The sequence below is a fragment of the Cyrtonyx montezumae genome, unplaced genomic scaffold, assembly GCF_038088225.1.
Source record: "Cyrtonyx montezumae isolate F1298 unplaced genomic scaffold, pur_monq_1.0 scaffold_14, whole genome shotgun sequence".
NCBI lineage: Eukaryota > Metazoa > Chordata > Aves > Galliformes > Odontophoridae > Cyrtonyx > Cyrtonyx montezumae.
Genome location: NW_027071870.1, coordinates 8,379,616 through 8,400,761, shown reverse-complemented (window position 1 = coordinate 8,400,761; position 21,146 = coordinate 8,379,616). Strand labels below are relative to the sequence as shown.

The 21,146-nt window shown below is 37.2% G+C and overlaps 1 protein-coding gene across 4 annotated transcripts in view; it reads left to right on the top strand.

Moving 5' to 3' along the window:
- The window catches only part of ARHGAP21 (Rho GTPase activating protein 21), a 106,079-nt gene that overhangs the window by 66,419 nt on the left and 18,514 nt on the right, over positions 1-21,146 (top strand). For all 4 annotated transcript variants that reach the window (XM_065731369.1, XM_065731368.1, XM_065731367.1 and 1 more), the window contains exons 6-7: positions 2,223-2,277; positions 11,832-13,779. In XM_065731369.1, coding sequence (XP_065587441.1) covers positions 2,223-2,277; positions 11,832-13,779 — 2,003 coding nt within the window. The remainder of the gene's footprint in view (positions 1-2,222; positions 2,278-11,831; positions 13,780-21,146) is intronic.

Below are 21,146 nucleotides of genomic sequence, written 5' to 3'. Positions count from 1 at the left end.
AGCTGTTGCTTTATGTGCTTATGTCTGATGCTAGAATTGAAAAACACTGAGCACTCTCAAAAATATATAGAGTATGAAGATACAGATTGTCTCTAGGAGATTCTGTGGGTGAACTGGAATGGAGTGGTTAAGCAGTTATTTGAATAATTTATAAAACATTCTTCCAGAATGGAGCCTCTTTCTTCTTTTGGATGGCTACCAAAGGAGGTGTTGAACTGCTAAAATGGATTTAATCCATTTTTAATACATATATTTTTTGAAGAATGTAATATATTTGTATAAAACAATCTTTCTGTGTTTAATTGTAAGTAGGAAAACTTCATTTATACAGAGAAGTTTGAAAATGAGTAATGTTTTATATCATACTGCTAATTTCCAAAGTTGATCTTGCAATTAAGGACTGATTAATAAGTTGTCTGTTCGGATTTAAGAATAAATGCAAGCATGTGCTGCCCATTTTCAGGAATGAAACTTAAATACTTCCTAGATACCATAGCTTTAGGCATTTCCATCTGTAATTTATTATTATTTATAATTAGTATTATTATTTCAATTTTACTGCTTAAAAAGTAGTTTAGCACTCATACTGAGGACTTTAAGCAGTCTTGTCTCGGAGTCTGTCCAGAGGACACTGCTGCCAAAGAATCATTTAAAACTGGTTTGCTTTTTATGCTGTCAGTCAAAATGAGAAATGCTTTTTAGATGCACATGGAAGATAAAGGTCAATACTTTTACATCATAAAATTCACTATTCTGAAAATCTCAGAACACATTTTTGAAGATTTGCTTTTATTAGCTGTGCGTAGATTTAAAGGAAAAAAGTGTAAACCTCTCACTGATGATCTTCGATTTCAAACCTAAATTAATTTGTGCTTTTTGGAGAATCCTTCTTTCAAGATGAATTATGGATTAGGAGTATTGTGAAACCTAATACCCTTTCTGTGCTGTTTTGGAATGCGGCCTTGTGTCTGTGGCCAGTAACAACTGGAAAAGGAACCACAGATGAAAATATTTTTCATGTGTGAAAGCATAATAAATCACATATTAGATTTTTGAGGTCACAACTTTCAGTTCTGCAGGAGTAAGAAATAGATATCTTTCACAGTGCTATTGTAAGCTGTCTAGTGTGTTCTGAAGTTAGTGGCTAGTCCCTGTGCTGCTTCTGTCTTTTCCCAAGAGTGAATTGCACTGCTCAGTACAGATAAGCTCAGTCCTAGTCTGATCTGCGCTGCTGGGTTATTTTTTTGTGGTACTTGTGCTGAATCTAATCTGCTTGGTGGTTTTTGTTGTTGTTTGGTGGGGGGTTTATTTTGTGGGGTTTTTTTTTGTTTGTTTTTGTTTTTTTAATATCCTTTCATTCTGTGTGATTTTTGAATGTGAAATTACTCGATAGCATTTTTAATCTCTTTTTTTTTTCTGTTTTGCAAGTCTAGCTAGAACAGTCTGTGCCATCAGCCTCATAGCCCTTCTCTGGACCTGTTCTAGTTCACATTTAATCAAATTGAACAAAGTGTTGCATTAACTCAGATGACGTATAAATGAATTCAGCTGTTCTGTATCCAGTGTTCTGAGTATATTCTTCTGTCTTGTTCATGAAAAGACTTCCCTCTGAAGGTGTTGATTTTGCTGCTTTGCAGTATTTGACTATGGATAACAATTAATTTTACATTCAGTGTCCTGATTTTGCCTGTTTAAATTATGTACACTGAATGGTAAAGATGTCAGGTTCTCTGTTTATCACTTCATTTAAAGTGCTGCCTTTGGTTTCAGCAATTCATACTGACAGTCTCAGCACTTAAAAAAACATATGTATTTCACCCATTTTTCAGATGTCATTTGACTAAGTATGTTTAGGTTCATTCTGATAGAGTGTGGTATGAATGGAAAGGTACAAGTAAGTTCCTGTCTTGCTGTTGCCTGAAATTTCATGTAATTTATTATATTTCCTTGGTAAAAGGTAAGTTTTATTTTTACTCACAGGTGTGTTACCTTGATTTGTCTGAGAATATCCAAATGACTAATAAATATAAGGACTCTAAGAATAAATAATGAAACAAAATTCATGAAGTGTATTGGCTTGGTTTAGAGAGAATGCAGATGTACTCTTCAGACAGATTTCTGTTCTGCACTTACTTTCTCTGACAGAGGTTAATGGATCCTCTTTGTAATATGAATTGAAAATATTTTCCAAAAGTTGATGTGTTGTTTTTTTTTTCTTTCAGTGACAGCATGTTGGAACTTAGTGTTATGCCAAAAGATGAGGACATCCTTCAATTGGTATGTTTATGAAGCTGTCATTCAGATAATATAGTTGACAAAAGGAAAATAAGAAAGTTTTACTGTTGATTTTGAACTCTTTGAACTGTGATAATAGAAAGTAATTAAAATGTTAACTTTTAGTTGTTTGATGCTCATTAGATGTTCTCCTATTTCTTTGCCACCTCTGAAATTGTGGAGGAATTCATTTATGTGGGAGAATGCCTCCTTCACGTAATATTTCTAGTATCTTGTTTAAAAGAGAAGAAAATCATAAAATAATGTTTATATTTTTATTTAATTGTCTTAGTAGTAAGACTTAATTTTAAATAACTGCTAAGAAAGAGCTGTGAATTTTATTAGCTATATCAGTATTAAAGGAGGAATAGGCTAACAGGTCAAGACTATTAGCATGGACGTAATATTTTGAGAATATTTGACAAAAAATAGTCATTATTAGAGGAAATGATGGGGCCACGGATGAGTTTTAGTAGTGTGAATAAGAGGGGGAGTAGGGAGAGCTTTTAAAACCTGTGACTATGTAGGAATGTGGAAATAAATCTTATTTTTTATAAACTGAAAGGCCACATGGACTCAGTGTACTAATGTAGCTGTAACAGTCTGAGGATGTGGGAAAAACAAGGTTAGTAGATTTAAAGTTAAACCTTTCTCTTTGACGACATAAGATGCTCTTGGGCATATCTTTCCTCTTCTGACAAAACACAGAGCGCAAGCTTCAGGTGACATACAGAAGAATAACTGTTGCTTTGAATTAAACATTTATCAGTGAATGAGATAATGGGGGCAGCACTAACAGGAAGATGATAGTTACCTGTGGGCCAGAGAAAGATATTTTGTGAAAAGGAAACAAGTGTCATTCTCTTGTAGAGGTAATGGAAAGAGGAAGAAACTAAAATTTCTGTGGAAGTTCTAGAAATATATGTATCTATGGGGAAAATTTTCCAGGTGCCATTAAAGAAAAAAAAAGTTTTTGAGTTGGAATGTGTGGTAGGGTTGTGAGTTCTGTATTCCAGCCTCCTTTTTTGAGAGTAGAGAGGATTAGTTTAAGAGGTGGGAGTTGTCATTTTGCAAAAAGTGTTTTGCTGCTTTGTGTAGAGCTTTACCTCTATAGAATCTTAAAATCATACAGTCATTACAATTGGGAAAGACCTCTAAGATCATTTTGGTCCACTTACCACCAGTATTGCCCACTAGGCTATATGCCTAAGTACTATATCTTCCTTTTCATCAACTGTCTCCAGGGATGGTGACTCTGCCACTTCCCCAGGCAGCCTGTTCCAATGGCTAACAACTCTTTCTGAGAAGAAATTATTTCTGATATCCAGTCAAGTATCTAATATCCACTCCCCTGGCACAACTTGAGACCATTTCCATTTGTTCTATTGCTGGTCTTGTTAAACTTCATCCCACTAGCCTCAACGCATTGATCCAGCCTGTCCAGATTCCTCTGTATGGTAGGGCCTTCCTTCCCCCAAGCAGGGGAGTATAGAGGTTGAGGTTGCACTCAATTCCCTCATTCAAAACATCAGTGAAGATACTAACAGGATGTGCCCTGCTACCACCCCCGGGGATCACCACTTGTGACTAGTCACCATCTGGTTTTAAGTCCATTCACCATCACTCTCTGGGCCTGGCCCTCCAGCCAGTTCTTTACTTATCTGAGAGTGTACCTGTCCAAGCCACGGATGCCAGTTTCTCTAGGAGAATACTGTGGGGAACAGTGTCAAAAGTTCTGCTGAAGTCTAAATACACTACATCAGCAGCCTTTCCCTTGTCCACCAAGTAGATCACCAAGTGGTCATAGAAGGACAATACTTGTCTGAGTTCCTTCTGGTTACTGCTGGTCTGCTTTTATGTCAGGTTGATAAAGGATTGTGATACAGCATGAAGGAATTTCTCCTTCTGTTTGCTGTGATGCATTTTTTGGGTAAAAATGGGCATGTCTTATGGACTGTTGTTTCCACATGTCATCTGCTAGAGGAAAGCTATGAAGAGATGTTTTCTGTATTCTGCAAGGCTGACCATTGAGTGTACTCAAACCTATCAGAAACAAAAGAGTTTGGATAGCTGCAACTTGTTAGCAGAAAAGATGTCAGTCTTCAGTGGCAGAGTTACAACATCTGAAAATGCAAATAATCGTAGTGAATGGCTTTATACAACAGAAATCATTCATCTGTCTTGTGGTTTTTCTCCCTTGTAGAATGTCACAGGGAGAAATATGATAACTTATAAAGTAAGGGTTATTATCCTTTTGAGATGTGGTCCACCACTGCAACTTTAGACACAGAAAATATGAGTGATTCCTCAAAACAGGGAGACTTACAATCTTCAGCCTTCAGATGTTAGAATCAACTGTTCTAATGATAGGACTTGCTGAAGAGCTTGGCTCAAAGCTGAACACCCAACATTAAAATGCAGCATTTTTGGAGTAACAGCACAAAATTACTCCTTTCACTCTCAGTGAAAAATAAACAATAATTTCTTGTATTCAAATAAGAAATGTTTTTTGGTTTTTTTTTGGTTGTTTTTCTCTTACCTTTCTCATCAATGTTATCTTTTTTTTTTTTTTTTGAAATTGTAAATCTAAATAATTCTTAGAAATTCTTATTCCTGAATGAAGTACAGCTTACCTAAGTAGTAACCATCTCTGTAGTGATAGTTTCCTGTCAGTGTAAGTTCAAGATGAATGATAAACTGCAAAGTACAGTACCCTCATTAATACAGGAAACAAAACATATGTCACAGAAATTTATTGATAACGTTAAGTTACTACCATAGTATTTCAATGTTTAGTTGTTTGGGATTTCTTGATGTGTCAAATTTCACTAAATATCTTCATGTGGTATTATGTAAACTGCTGACGTAAATGCAGCTTTTCTGCACTAATAGATACTGTAGTAGCTAAAGAAAGGTTTATCTATATGATTTGGAGAAAATAGTTTCATTATATTCCAGAATGATGCTGGCTGTGTGTGTTTGTGTTGTTTGGCAGTTTACTTGGTGTGGTAATGACTGGTTAGGTGCATGAACATAGTTGCTTTCTCCTGTAAACGTTAAAATGAAGATAAACTTCAAATTTAGTGTTCAGAAGTGTTGTCCATGAATTCTATTGAATTTCCTGAGAACAGTGCCTCACATCCGTTCATCAACAGAAGCAGTGGAGTGTTCCAGTCCCTGTTTTATTACCTCCTGTGGCGTGTATGCACCCCTTACTTAGAGGGGAATTACATGTGAAGTTGTGTCATTAGTGAAGTTGCTGTCAAAGTCATGTTCGTTTGTTTATTGACTTGATTGTGGAAATGACATTTTGGGAATGGGGAGTAAGAATATTTGATAGCATCTCTGTTCATAGCGAAACCTTAGTTTTGATAAGAACCTTTTTCTTCATGCTTATTCCCAAAATTGAGATTAGTTTACTTAAAGTTATCTTTTTATAACTTTGAACCATATCATTTATATTTAAATCATATAAATTGTTCCTAAGTTTAAAATTTGCAATCTGAATTAGACTACTTACATTTTTGAACCGAATGACATGGAAGAGTGGGTGAAAGGACAGATAACAAAGTTTCAGTGCAGATGGACTTTGATATTCTTGAGAATTAGACCAACAGATGCCTCATGACATTAAGTGAGGAAAATACAAACTTTGCTTGACAAGCATAATAGCCTCATGCTTTAGTGCAGTCTGGGAAGCAACTGGCTGAGTAAGAGAAAATGAGCCAGAGATTGCAGTGGATACCAGGGTCAATGAGTCTCTAGTGTGTACTTGTGAGTAAGGCAAATCACATGCTGTCGTGCTTCAGGGATAACACTAATATTAATAAAGTTGTTACCTCCTTCCACCTGAAATGCTGAAGAGACTATACCTGGAATTTTGTGAGTAGTTTAAGAAGGAAGGGAAAGAACAGGCAAAGGTTCAGAAAAGAGGTACAGAAATGTCGGTGTTCTGCAATGTGCAGCTCATGAGGAGAGAGGTTCGGGAGCTGGGATTCAGCCTTGTAAGGAGGTGGCTAAAGGGTGATCTAACAGCGATCCACAATTATTCAGCATAGTTACTGCGGTCATGGAGGTATCGTTTTCTCAGCAGTATCTTAGGAGGTTCGAATTAGACATCAGAAAGTGTAAAATAGTAGGACTTTTTTTTTTTTACTGAAAGGGTACTATAGCATTGGAATCAGTGCAGATGGTATCTCCATCTGTGAAAGTTTTTGAGACACAGCTAGACAAAGCAATGGCTGAATTAAAGAGTGTTGGTAGTAGTTCAGTGTTGAGTGGTAGATTAAACAAACAAATGTATTTATATATTAAAAATTTTCCTTGTGGCTTCACTTTTGGCTGGGAAAGTTTCCGAATTTCAGCACAGATGTCTAATTTTCCAGCTGAGTTAGTCATATGCATTTTTGCAAGTGGGCTGAAGAGGACCATCTTCTGGAGCTGTGCCTGTAGTGTTTCAGGCTTCTGTGGAAAAAAAAAACCTGAAGGAAGAGCACTAGAGTTGTAGTCACAGTATTCAAGGTTCACATTGGGTCATCCAGCTTTTAAATTGTTAGTTTATATGAATTTTTGAGGTAAAGCAAAGTTGAGGCTAACTGAAGTAAACAGATGAGGATGCTGAAAGAGAAGCGAGAGGTTGGAACAAGTGGTTTTCTCTGTAGGCAAAACAGGGATTGGCTGAAAATACAGGAGCTCACAAATTAGATGGAAATGCTAAAATAGCAGGTATGATAAAAAGGGAAGGAGGACAGGGTGTGGGAATATTGTTAGAGGTAGATCTGCCTTATCAAGAAGGAATTAGGAGGTAAAAACAGAAAATGATGTTCAAAAGCAGCAACAAGTGGTGGTTTGCTCAGTTTTGTAGATTGCAGAGTAAACTTCCTAATTTCTTCTGGAAGAAGAAAATTAGGACTGAAGCTCAGTTATGTAATGCCACTTTTTTCTTTGAAAGCGTGGCTTTTTGGACTGATCTGTACTATGTAATAAAGGTACAGAGATGTGCATTTTGTATGCATGCAAAACAGTGTCAGTGGAGACATTGGAAAATCATTATGTAAGTTGGCATTCTGTACTACACTATGAAAATTTGAAGCTATTATTAATGTGCGTTTTAAACAGGTTTGAAAACAAAGTGGAGAGAGGTTTTTTTATCAAACGAGCAGAATGTGGACAGTTGGAAAACAATTCAGTTTGTCATTTAGCTTGTCAAAAAAGTGTGGCAGAAGAAGAGCTCAGATAGATACGCTGACGGCCTTCACCTTCGAAAATATATGTATGTATGAAGGGCAGTGGTGCCTGCATTTGGAATTTAAGAATAGACTCATACCTGCTTGTTGCTGCAAGGCCCACAGAGAATTTTGCTTGCTGTAATTTCAGTTGTCTCATAATTAATATCAGTCTGTGGTTATCAAATATATTTTGAACAGCAATCTTACATCTCTCTCCATTTACGATTTTATTTAAAGAAAACTTGTATGCAACTATTTTGATGCCAAAAAGAGGAAGAGGAGTTTATAATATAATCTGAGTTTCAATTTTGATTTGTCTACATAAAATTTGTGAAGCATTTTTAACCTTTTTTTGAGAGAAATTAGGAATCTTGTATGTGTTAGTACCACTGATTTCATGTAGACCACACATTTTGGTGAACCACATAGTTCATTTTCTTAAGTGTATTTAATGAATTGCTGTTTTATAGCCTTCAGGTTAACAAATTTAGTACTTAGAAAACACAAACGTTCAAATGATGACACTTCTCTGTTGTTCAAAAGCTTTCCATATGATGCAAAGGAGCAGTGTAAACATACTCTATAGAGAGGTCTGAAATTGTTGAGTCCGCTTTTGGGTCAGCCTTAGCTGTGACTCCTGTCAATACTGGAAATTTGAAGGGTATGGGGGCCAGGTTTTTGAGTTACATTATGTCAGGAGTGACATGTTTGCTAGATTACTTCTTGTGTAAATAAAGAAGAACGTAGTGTAAATGGCACTGAATTTTAAACTGTCTGGCACATTTTAAAATATCATGCTTCAAAAATTCCATATCGAATAGGAACTGTCGACTAAACTGGAGCTGTCCACTTGGAAAGTTATTTTTAATATAACTTACTAAAGTTTGGCAAGAATAGCGAATAGTGCTTAAAATTTGTGCATAGAGTCCAAGTGGGAAATAACAAATACCAGCAAATCCATCTGAATTTCAGGTGGTTAATAAAATGTTGTGTAGAATGTCTTATTCGCTTGAAATAATTTATTTTTCCTATCTCAAGGTATGCATGACTTCACCTCACCAGTTAAAAACTGAATGTGCCTACATAAATTGACAGTAAGAAATTCGCCCTTACTCTCCGGAGTTTACAGATTTTTAAAATTTTGAAAAAGTTCATATTTTCACATACCACTAGAAAACTACAGTGAGACAGTAATATTCGGGCTATGCTTTACATGTGTAGCAAAATACACTAAGTAACTAAGTAGTGTATGACTACAAAGAAGTATATTGGTGCTTCACATTTTTACTCAGTTAAAAATAAATATCACCTTTTGGTTGATGCAGTTAAAAGTATTATGTAACCAAAAGGTTGATAATACCTCATCCAGCTTGGAGTTACTTGAACAGAAATCAGTTCTGATGCGTGTATTTCTTTGGTAGTTGTGCTAGGTCTCTTTAGGACTGTAACCAGGATTATGATACAGCTTAAATATTCCTTTAAAAGGAACATCACAGCCCTTAATATGATTTATCTTTCTTGGAAGAAGGTTGGTTTGTTTTAATGATTTCTTGGGAAATGAGTGGAATTAAGTAGAAAGCATACTTCTCCTTTCATCAAAATATTTTGTTCATAATAACAGTCTTTCAGATATAACAGCAGTCATGAAGACCTGCTCTTTGTTGGTGGGGGTGGGGAAGTGAAAATCTAGCTGTCCTTGTTCTGGTCCCTGTATGAATGTTTGTTTCTGAAGAAGTTTTAATATCTGTGATTGATTTTGTCAGGACCTAGGAATTGATTTTTATACTCATTTGTAGTCTTCAGTTATGATCAGATCACAGCAGCTTTGGAATTCAGCCTTTCTGCTGTCAAAGTCAATGAAGCATTGTCTTGTCGTGGGCGTGTTTTACAAAAGCATAAAGTCAGTGTGTTTTATCTTGGCATAATATGCCTATCCCACGTTTTAAACTTCTATCAGCTTTGTAAAGTAGTTATTATTTGGGTGGGGGGTTGTTTTTATTTATCTCGTGTACCAGTAACCTCCTTACCATCTGGTTTGTTTCTTTGGCATCTTTTCCATTTTTTTTCTCTTCCTGCCTATGAAAATCTTAAATATAACCATTTTATTTAAAGATTTAGAAATAGTTATGTTTGTATGTTCCTTCCCTCCATTAAATGTGTCACATGCAAAAGTAACCTGGCTTGATTTAATCTCCTATTTTTATTATTTTTCCTCCATTCGTAGTAAAAAAATAAAATCACATGAGTGTTTCTGCAGCATCATTCCTCCAATTTCAGACGTGTGGCATGAAAGCAGCTGCAGTCAGCTGACAGCTTGTGGTCGTGTTGAGATGTATGTGAGGAAGGGGCGTGCTGTTTTAAATGCATAATAAAGCTGTTGTTTCGTCACCAGGAAGCAGGGATGGGAGAAACCCAGGGGAAATGAGAGACAGTAATGTTGCTGTAGTGGAAGGGAAGACTCTGATTATTAGAACCAGAGCTCTCCGCGGGCAGCTGTAGGGAAACACCGAGGCAAAATGGCACAAATGTATTTTGTTTTCTGTAAGGGTAGGAGATAAATGCAAGCAGCAGATAAAATCCTGAGATGGACACGCTGAGAAGGAGGGTGAAGTTATTTTTTACGCTCTACTGCCCTTTACCTCTGTTGGTACCTTCCACTGAAATCGGTGTAGTTGTATTTTTAGCTTGCTGTATCCAACATCAATATGAAAACATAATTCTGTCCTTACATCTGTAAGCAGCTTTTACTATGTTTTCCTGTTTTCTGCCAGCTGCAGTTTACAAAGGATGTCACAGCACTGGTAAGAAGCATACAGTAGCCATTTCTGATTTTCTCTAAGGCATGTTTTTCTTAAGTGATTTGTGAGAAGCAGGAATAGGAAACAGCAGTTTTATTGGGAATGAGATTGATAGAACTGAATTCTCTGCATAATGCTAATATCTTAATATGCGGTACGTGCCTGTTACTTGGTTGATTTTTCTTTCAGTGTGCCTTAATATTCACTAATGCTTACTGTAACATCTATTGCACCAGTGTTCTAAATGCCTCACCCACCTCTGTACTTTGTTCTGTTTTAATTTTATGGCTGCCCTTAGACTTTTGTAATCTGTAGTACTAAAAGGACACATTGATATTCTGGATTTGAGCATGTTATGATTTGGAGAGCAAATGGTGTGATATGATACCACACCTAAATGTGTGAAAGCCCTGAGAAATTATTTTAATCTTCAATTGCATTGACAGGTTCTGCTGTTGGCTCTGTATTTCATTATGCTTAAACTGAACAGAGTAATGCTAAAGTTTTTAAATAATAAACTATCATTTAGAAATGCTGTATGCTTCTCATTGACTATTTTTTGTGTGTGCTGTTAATTTCAAGATGGTAAGTGTTGCTTTTCTAAAACAAGGTTACTGAAATATATTAAGTGCAATATCACCATTTTTTTTCTTGTGAGTCAGGCTCTAAAGCATAAAGGTGCAAATAAAAGAACTAAGGAAATTAATTTGAATTTTTAGTTTGTTCTAATATTGTGCAGACAGTAGTGGGTATGTGTGGATTTTCATGTTTGTGTCTCGAAGTTTAAAATGATGCATATTATTCATATTTTTGCAGTAAAATTTGTGTACCATGTACTGAGTGTCTCCCGTAAAATGTAAGATTACTTATAGGGTATTGGCTCACAACAAAGATTGTTACTGCTTCAATTTATTCATTTTATGTTTAGGAACAGTAGCTTTTATGTAGAAGACATCTTAGAGAGATGAGTGTGTGTGTGTGTGTGTGTGTGTGTGTGTGTGTGTGTGTGTAAATGTGTGTGCACTTTTCACTTGTACTAAGTGAATTGAGTTCTTTTATATGTGAGATGACTAGAGAATTTTCTAGTGCTAGTTCAATTTATTGTGCAGCATTTTAACCTGTCAATTGCTATAAAATTCTGGTCCCCAGCAATACAAAGCTTAAATGGGAAGGATATTAGGAGAATCATGATAGGAAGCAAAAATGAAGGCTGAGAAAAATGCTGTCTTTGTTCATGGATTTTTGGCAAACCTGTCTCAGTGTTATACCTGCACTGTCTCCTAGCATTGGTCACCAGTTCAGCTATTGAATTGTTGGGGGAAGGGATGTATTTAGTTACTTTGTTCTGTTTTGTGCTCACTAAGGGGATGGAATGCTATTCTTAATCTTCTAAACTGACATTTTATCTAAAATTATATATACTGTGAATTTCAAACTTGTGTTCCATCTCTTGAAGTTTGTGCAAATGCTGTATTTGTGGACTTCTCTGTCTCCTTTACTACTTAATACTCATAGAATCTTCTGTCCACAGGCGTATTCCCAAGATGCCTACCTGAAAGGCAATGAAGCTTACAGTGGTAATGCCCACAACATACCTGAACCACCGCCAATATGTTATCCACGCCTGACATCTACCACTTCTGTTGTGACACAAGCTGGTGAGATGCTATCTTCTGATTTCTCACTGGGGAAGCAGCAAGTCAGCAGACCAGTACGGGCATTGACACAGCCAGACAGAGCTTACAGAATGGAAATCCAAGTGCCTCCGTCACCAACAGACATTGCAAAATCAAGTACAGCTGTGTGTGTTTGCAATGAAACTGTAAGGACTGTTATTGTGCCTTCTGAGAAGACTGTAGATTTACCATCTTGCAGAAATAATCACGCTGGTTCGTCACACAGGACAGAGGAAATAAGATATGGCTTAAAAGATCAAACCACTCTAAAAGCACGAACCACATCACCGTCTTCTTCAGTGTCTACTGCCATTGTACTTCCACAGACGCCATTAACAAGGCCAGGTGATCCAAATGGAACAGTGATTAAGGCTCCTAATTATCTAGTATGTTCAGAAGGGATCCCAAGCACTAGGCCATCTGTTCAAGCCACGGATTCTCCCTCTGTCTCTACAAATCATTACAGTTCTCCATCCTCACACCAGCACATAGACTGGAAGAACTATAAAACCTACAAAGAATATGTTGATAACAGGCGCATGCATATGTATGGCTCCCGAACGATACAGGAAAGATTAGATAGTTTAAGAGCAGCTTCTCAGAATACAACTGATTATAATAAAGTGGTGCCAAACCGCACCGCTTCACAGGTACGGCGCAGGAGCACCTCTCACGACAGGGTTCCACAGTCTGCGCAGATCCGGCAGCGAAGTGTATCCCAGGAAAGACTTGAAGATCCCGTGCTGATGAAAGAGTGGCCACGAAGTGCTTCACAAGATACACTAACTTCACCTTCAGTTAGTGCTAGGAATCACAGAGTTCCGTCATGGGATTATCTCAGCAAACAGGGTGAAATGCTAGAAGATTTTCATTCTGAGAATCTGATTGCAGATACAAATGGAGACAGGAGAAAGACTTACAAGTGGACAGGGTTTTCTGAACAAGATGATCGGCGAGGTATTTATGAGAGACCTAGACAGCACGCGTTTCATATGTCCCTTAGAGGTCAAAATTCTCCTATGGCTCCAAGTGGTTATATTTCAGACGGTAGGAGAGTGGGCAGTAGAGCTTCTCTGCCTGGTTCTCATTTTCAGAACGTTCCACCAGATGTAAGAGTGTTGCAGTCTTCTCGAGAGTTGCAAACTCCTGGGGGAATTTCAAAGCCTACTTCTGTTTCACAGGAGAGGTCATCTCTCCCAACAGCCAGAAGTTCTAAAAGTAGCTCATTGAAGAATTCCTCCTATGCAGCAAAACCATCTTTTCCCCTTAACCAGAGCTTGGATGTTGTTGCCAGCAAAGACCAAAGAACTGTAAATCACTTGCATCAGAGCAGCCTGTTAATCCAGCAGGCAAGGATCCAAGGAGAAGGTCCCCCAGATCACAGAACAGATATGGGCAAAACCATGCAACCCTCCTCTTTGTCTCCAACTTCTGCCAAACTTGTTCAACAAACAGGTGAGAGTTCAACTACCTCTGATAGCACAGGTGTTTCCACCAGAAAAAAGAGTTATGATTTTGAAGGAGAAAATGCCCACGAGCCTGAAATTCTGCAAACAGATGTTCAAGGAAATGACAGAGATGCAGTCGTCATGAGGGACAAATCCCTTTCTGGCCACCAAACTCCACAGCCTTTGAGGCATCAGTCCTACATTCTTGCTGTCAATGACCAAGAGGCAGCCTCGGACACCACATGTTGGTTACCTAATGATGCTCGGAGGGAAGTCCACATAAAACGAATAGAAGAAATGAAAGCGTCAGGTTCCACCTCGCCTGGTGATTCCTTGGCTTCTATTCCATTTATTGGTGAGTTGAACTGTTACAGTATACATTGCTCTTTTCACTGTTAAAGAAGATGGAGAGCAGCATGCCAGGTTGCTGACTTCTGTTCTTGAGAATCCTAGGGTTGAGGGCTCTTCTCATTTCAAATAATACTAGTGTGGTAAAAGCTGAAAACATTTTTCAGTACAGGAAAAAATACTCTTGTTTTTAGAATCCTTGATCAGTTTTAAAAAGCCTAAAGTGATTTAATTTTTCTAGAATGTTCCTCAACCCCCTGGAGAAGTCTGTATTATATAACTGTCTGGTGATCACTCCACTTAACACTCTGATGTTATTTGTGTGGACACCTAGCAGTTATAGTGCCTTTTGAAACATATTTACCTTTACAGTATAAAGCATGGAATCCAGAAAAGGGAGAATAGGAATGTAATGGCAATCTGTGGGGAAAAAAATGATTTGGAGACAGCTGAACAGGTAAGGAGAATGCTGTCTGAAACAGAGGCTTTTCAGAAATGAAGCCTGTTTCAAGTGAAAGGATAGCAGTGAAATGAGGTGAATTTGCAAGTAAACAAGCCAGTAAGGTTATGAATTAAAAGATTTATGGAAGCAGAAGATGCAAAAATTCACCTGTGGGCTATGACACAAAAAGCGTTGGAATTCTGTAGATTTTGAATCATGTGATCTGAGCGCTTTCCTTTCTTTCTTCATAATTAGCTTCAGCCTATGAGAGGATTGTAAGTAGTAGCAAAAAAACAAGCAGGGAAAAAGTTCAGAGTGTGTGAGGATGTTGGAATCATATGCAGAAGAGAATTTAAGAGTCAGAGTGAGTTTCTTTTCTACTTCAGTTCTCAGTGTGTGTCTTCTGGCTGTTCTTGAGTTGGCTTTTCTGGTTGTGACTGGTTTCATCTTTTGGAGTCTAGGTCTCTGCAGACCATTTTCCATACAGTTTCATTTGCATCTGTGTTTTCTTTAATTTAGTTTAGTAAGCATTTAAAAAATACCACATTTTGATTGTCAAAATTATGTATGTGAAAACCTAATCCTTAAAACCACCAAAGAGTGTCAGGAGCTGTTAAAGGGAGTTAGAGCTTTCTTGTCTTAGCACAATTATCTTCTAGTGTGGATCTGTGGAATGATTTTTTTCCCCTGAAATTATCTGTGCTGCTACTAGATTGAACTAAAAGACTGAAATAATTGAAGGAGATTTGCATTTATTGAAGAGTAGAAATATGAAAGAGTCAGTATTCCATTCTTCTGACAGAATCTTAACAAGTAACAAAAATGCTTTCTTTAAGAGCTAGCAGATGGTTTTCATATAGTTCTTCTTATTGAATGAGATGTATATAGGTTATTTATTTTTATTAGTTTTTTTTATACTATTATTAATGGATGCATCATTACTTCTGGACTCTTCTTGTGACCCCGTTTATCTTTCTTCAGTGTTAGTGCATGTCTGTTAGGTCTGTAGCCAGTCTTTGCACGTTTTCTAAAATTGTAAGCCTAAAGTTAGTGTTAGATGTTTGATTAAGATGTGTGTGCTGTTCATACTCACGTAAGAGTGCTTGTTGCTAGTTTTCTGACCCTATGTAATTTAAATGTCGTGTAAAAGTCAAATCAATCCCCTTTATGATAGGAGGATGCATTGAAAAGACTGAGTTTGATTTAAATGAAGATTTGCCATGAACTCTTAGTCCTGTGGCCTGCTTCCAGATTTTAGAGGAATGCAATGATTAAACTTCAAAGTAGCTTTCAATGTGACAGTGGTACTTCATTCCAGTAGTGGCTGAGCAGGTCAGAAGACAGGAAGTTGTAACTCCCATCACAGTCTTTTGGCCTAATACCATACATGGTTTTGTGAATGCATATGTGCTCTCTTGAACTGAACCTCCTGAGCAGTACAGAAATGCAAAGTGGTGCTGCTGGAGCACCAGCACAGTGAGCTACCGCAGCACTCAGCACTGCCTTCCTGAGTGGGAAATGCTCATGCTGGTACTGGAGCTGTGGAAAACTTCTGCTGTAGTTCCAACACACTTAGGATTAAATATCTCTCCCTGAATAAGGAAGGGGGGATGTCGAATGCCGGTTAAGACTGGGTGTCTTAGGAAGTTAGAATTAATACGCCTGATTCCGAGTTTGTTTGTTCCACTATCGTTATGGCTAATTACAGCTTCACTTATAAGCTTAACTGTCTGTTATTGAGCAGATAAAACTCTAGATCTACTTTGCAACTCGGTTATTTTAACTCTTTTGAAGAGAAATAGCTTGGATTTTTTTCTTCTTCTGTCTAGCAATTGAGGGAGTGTTACTTTGAGTGAAGATGTAAGATCCCTTCCAACCCAGTCATTCTGTGCTTTACCTTGCTGTTGGCCACGGTATTTAAAGAAGTTGGTACGTCTAGATCACAATTTGGTAGGAAATTGAGACAGGAACACTTAGTTGGCTTCTGCAATCAAGTGTTTTGTGACCAACCTGCTCTAGATAGCAAGCCCCACAACGGTGATTTGTGAGCATCTCTGAGTACCGTGATGCCTTCCACCACACACAGAAAGCTGAGCAGACTTTCCATCAAGTTTACTTCTGGCAGTTTCTTACTGAGATTATGGTGATGTGCTGAAGAACTGCCTTTTGACACTGGTCCTTTGGCAACGTGCTGTACTGAAACAGGGAGATTAAATTTAGTTTTGTGTTTGCCAATGGAAAAGAGATGCCTGTTCAGAACAAGGTTGTAGGTAGATGTAGTATTATCTTTTGTGAGAGAAATAGATTGGGAAAATTTAAACAATATATTGTGTGCTAAAATTCTTAAGGCAAGCAAGCATGTGTTCTTAGGAAATGGAAAAAAATCACTGGTTTTACAGAAGAAAAGACACATCCTGGCACTGCGAGCTTCAGTACTTTCAGTATGCTACTAAATACAAGCTATTGTGTTTAGATTTGAAAGCTGCTGTTTCTATTTCAGGTCCAAAGAAAGGCTCTGTTCTTGAAATGTTATCTTATTCTTTCAAACTGTAGCAGTTAGTCTAATGATAGGTTATTCCCTCTAACCAGAAATTCGTCTGTTCTCTGGACCAGTAAAAATACCACCATCTCTGCCAGTGATTATTTAAGCAGTTGCAGTGTTTGGCTGGAAATTAAAATGTTATTTAACTTTTTTGTAACTAGAAGCAGAAAAGTTGTCAGAAAAAAAAGATTAATACATTTCTTAGATGTCCTGAATGATTGTGATGTGCAGCGAGCTTGAAACTACTACTTACTTTTTTCTTCCTTTTTACACTCTTCACTGAGGGGTGAAAAGCAATAAAAAAAAAACAAATGAACAAACAGGAAACTCCAACAGATAATTAAACTCCCTGAATGTTGCCTGAATGTTATTTCAATGTTGTTTTGTAGTGGGCTATCACATGAAAAATACTTTCTGTTAGATGTATTTCAAATCTCTGATCTAAGTACACATCATTTTAGATTTTTCTGATCATTTAAGTTTATAGTTTCATATTAGAGGCTTCTTCTTTTCAAGTGTTCAGAAAAATCACGTAAGTGCTAACAGACGTTTCCTCAGAGATGTGGTTCCATTTCTATCTAGTACAACCTTACCCTAGAAAGTTTTAAGGTCACTTCTTCCCACTGTTAATTTGTGAATAACTGATAGAAGATGAGCCATGTAACACCAAGGTACCATGGAAATAAGTGGTTGTCTCCCTGCCCAATAGGACACAGATACCAGCATACTTGATGTTGGTCTTTTACATTCTCCAGCCGTCTTCAATTAACAGCATTCCTGAGACAAATGAATTCCTGTGTGCTTCCAAATGATTTCTGGGATTAGTGGATGAAACCTTTCAGGTTCTAAAATATCTAGCTTTAGTTGATCTTTTCAGATACTTTTTAGTTTGGTGGCATTCTACTTCTGCATTGATGAAAGTAAAAGTCTATAGGTTTTAACTTTGTCAATGCTAAATACTTCTGATAGAGTGAAAATTTTTTTGCCTTTTTTGAATTAAATAACTTTTTGCTTTTTCATCTAGATACCCTTCTCTGGAGGCACTTAGGGCTCAGAAAAAGATAACATAGATACAAATGGAATGCAGTTAGATTCTTGAAACTAGAAAATGAATTGATGTACATTTGCACCCCACACTATGAAAAAAGTTACGGGAGGAGTAGAAAAAGGTTTGGAGTATTTTCTCAAATAATAAGGAAATAGTTGAGAGTATACATCAAACAGAGGGAAACTGAAAACCTCACTTAAACAGCAGAGGCCATCATTTGACAACGCATTATGTATGAATACCTTAAAGGCAAATGGTGGCTGAACACAGGTGGTTGATAGGCATGTTTTAAGGAAACTTTAATTTCAGCACAAACTATTAGTAGTTGGGGTTAATACAAAAAAATCTTTAACCACTGTGATTTAGTTTTTCCTACAAATTATTGGCCAACTATTCCAAACCATGAAAATATAAATGTAGTAGAGCTAGAAACAAGAGATTCTATTTGACTATTTTGATTCTATTTGATTCATATTTAAATGAATATGACATTCATTTTTGAGGGACTATTGCTTCATTATTTTAGTAATAGCATGGGCACAGCTTTAGGCATGTTGACGATGTTTCTAAGGTAAGCATCAATCTTGTATTTTTTTCCTCAGGGTTTTACAATGTGGCTTGCCAAACTGCTGTTGCTCCATGCTGAACATTTCCATATTTCTTACGCAAAGAACAATTTTTGAATCATTGAGGTATTCTGAAATAACCAAAACACAGAATTACAAATTAGCCTCTAAACTGACTTTTAAAATGTTTTTGTGACTCAATAATCCACTTCTAACTAAAACTTAAAATTTGAAATCATTACTTCTAGAAGAGTTTTGAGTGAGGGCATCAGATTTGTTTGGTAATGGTTAATGTTTTTAAAACAAATAATTCTTAATATCTCATAACTCAATAATTGCGGGTAATAAAGTAGTGCTATTAGAGTTCTTGATTAAAAAAAAAAAAGTATGTTCAGAATTGTACCTTTTTTGCCATGTGGCAGGATAATAGTGTGAACTGGGACCTTTAGAATTACTCTGTAATGCTTTCTAATACTGCGTAGACAAAGATAGCTATATGTTTGTTTGCTTGATGCTGAAGTAAACAACATATTATCATAGATTTTACATCAGGAATAATATAGGAAAGCTTTTTCAGTGAAACTCCATCACTGCACTAAATATGTTATCTACACGAGCACATTAACAGAAGACTGGATTTGCTGATTCGGGAGGCTTGTTCCAGTCCTGTTTCTGTGGCTTACCAAAATGAATGTGATCAGCATGCAGACATGTTTCCATTATGTTCGTTTGGCTACATGAGGATGATTACGTAAAGTAGATATGTGAAGTGGTCCTTTGTAAAGACAGTGAGTGCTGTCAGCATTGCAAGTACTTAAAAACTAGCAAACAACAGAACCTTAACCAACAAAACCTTCTTAGAAAAATAGAGTATAAAAGGTAGCAAGTCCTGATGATGCAGCAGCTTGTCCTTCGAGATAGGCAATTAAAAGCCACTTCTGAGGGTTACGTGTCAGTTCTTTGTGCTATTTGTGTGATAGCAGAGTTAGTTTGATGTAGTAAGTTTTTGACTGAGTGAATCATTTTTATTTTGTTGATTATTTCTGATCTTCTCACTGCTCAGATGAAATTGTGCACTTGGTCTATTTATTTGACTCGTCTTCTTGACATACTTTTAAGGAGAAAAGTTTGTGAATAGGTAGATTTATATTAGTGCATCTGTGTTCAGCTTTCAGCTTCTGCTTAGGTTTCTTGGATGTGAGGAGCCTCGGAGGTACCTTTCTGAACTTCCTTGCCTGTGTGTGAAAGAACATCCTCTCTATTTGGTATCTTGCCTGTCCTCTTGTCTTTCTTCACAGTTCCTATGGGTGCATTTTCTTTTCAGCCTGTCCCCTTCTCACTTCTTTGCCTTTCTTGAATGAAAATAATGCTTTTATTGTTGAGTGTTTTAGCCCTTTGCTTTGGGGATGGAAAGCAGTATGAGCAACCTGCCTTTAAGTCTTCTGCTGAAGGGTGGGGTGTTGACAGAAAGCAATCAGTTACAGTTCCACAAGACTGAGTAACGAAAACTGCATGAAGTACTGCAGAGATGCCTTAAATACATGCCTAATCCAAACTTTTAATACGATTTTCAGAAAACCTATGATACTAGAATACTGCATCTTCTTCAGTGGATGCAGTTTGGAACATTGTATCCCAAGTGGTTTTTTGCATGGGGAGTGCACAGTATCTTAAATTTCTTCACACAGAAAGAAATTTAAAGATATTTGTAAGTGTGTGCTTCTCAGTGACTATGTTTTTATGATTGAAATCTTTAAAAAAAGATAATAGTCTTTGGTAAATTATATACTTAGTACATTTCAGTTTATATACTTACATTTATTGTTGAAATTGAAATCTCTAATAAGTGTTTAAAATCATAACGTGCAGTGCAGTGTACTTAGTAAGTAGCTCAGTTCCTTCTTAAAATCTTCTGAGCTGCTGAGATGCTGCTTGCAAGATGGTCAGGTCCAAAGGGTGCTAAATACAAAAGCTGATTTTTAGCCTTGGAAGTGACTTTTTTTTCTAGTCATCAGCAGAGAAAATTGAGGTGACCTTATCCACTGTCATGCATCTTCACCTCTGTAGGCCTCAGTTTGGAAATCTGCCCCTGTAGATAATGAGTCCACTCTGTGAAGTTAAGTTTGTGTCTTCGAAGATCCAAAATGTTACAAATATTTTTCTTGGATAATTTACATTGCATATGGATGCTGTCCTTTGTAGGTCCCTAATCTCCAAGTGCATGGCAGCGGAAGCGTGTTTTCCTGCATACATTTCTTCTTCAGTTAGCAAATCAGCTAACACAAGTTAACTGTAGTTGGAACTCTTACTGCTTTTAAGAAAGTCTCTGTGTCCTGCCTCCTATAAATGTTCTTAGCTCTGAAAGGCTGTCCATGGAGGCTGCTGTAGCTGCTCACCAGGTGTGTACTTGCGTTTCTGTGTATACACGCAACATCTGTCCTTCTCTCAGGAATGCTCTCAGCTTGTAGAGGTCGTTTTCTGATATCCAGTCTTAGTTTGCTTCATAGCAATGTGGAACAAGTGTTATTCACATTCTTTCCTCAAACAAAAAGTAGAACTTGAAGTACTTCTGAAGTCTTTGACCTCTTTGTTACAGACAACTGAAGGGACACCATTAATCCCTGTAACAACAAACTGAAGAGAATGTGTGTGGCTTCTCCTCTAGCTTGTTTGCTCTGTACGCCTGACCGCGCCCGGTGCAGTCATTTGCATCGACTGCTGAGCAGCACATGTCCTCTCATGCTCTGTGAAGACTTTTGTGGGACAGGTTCATTGG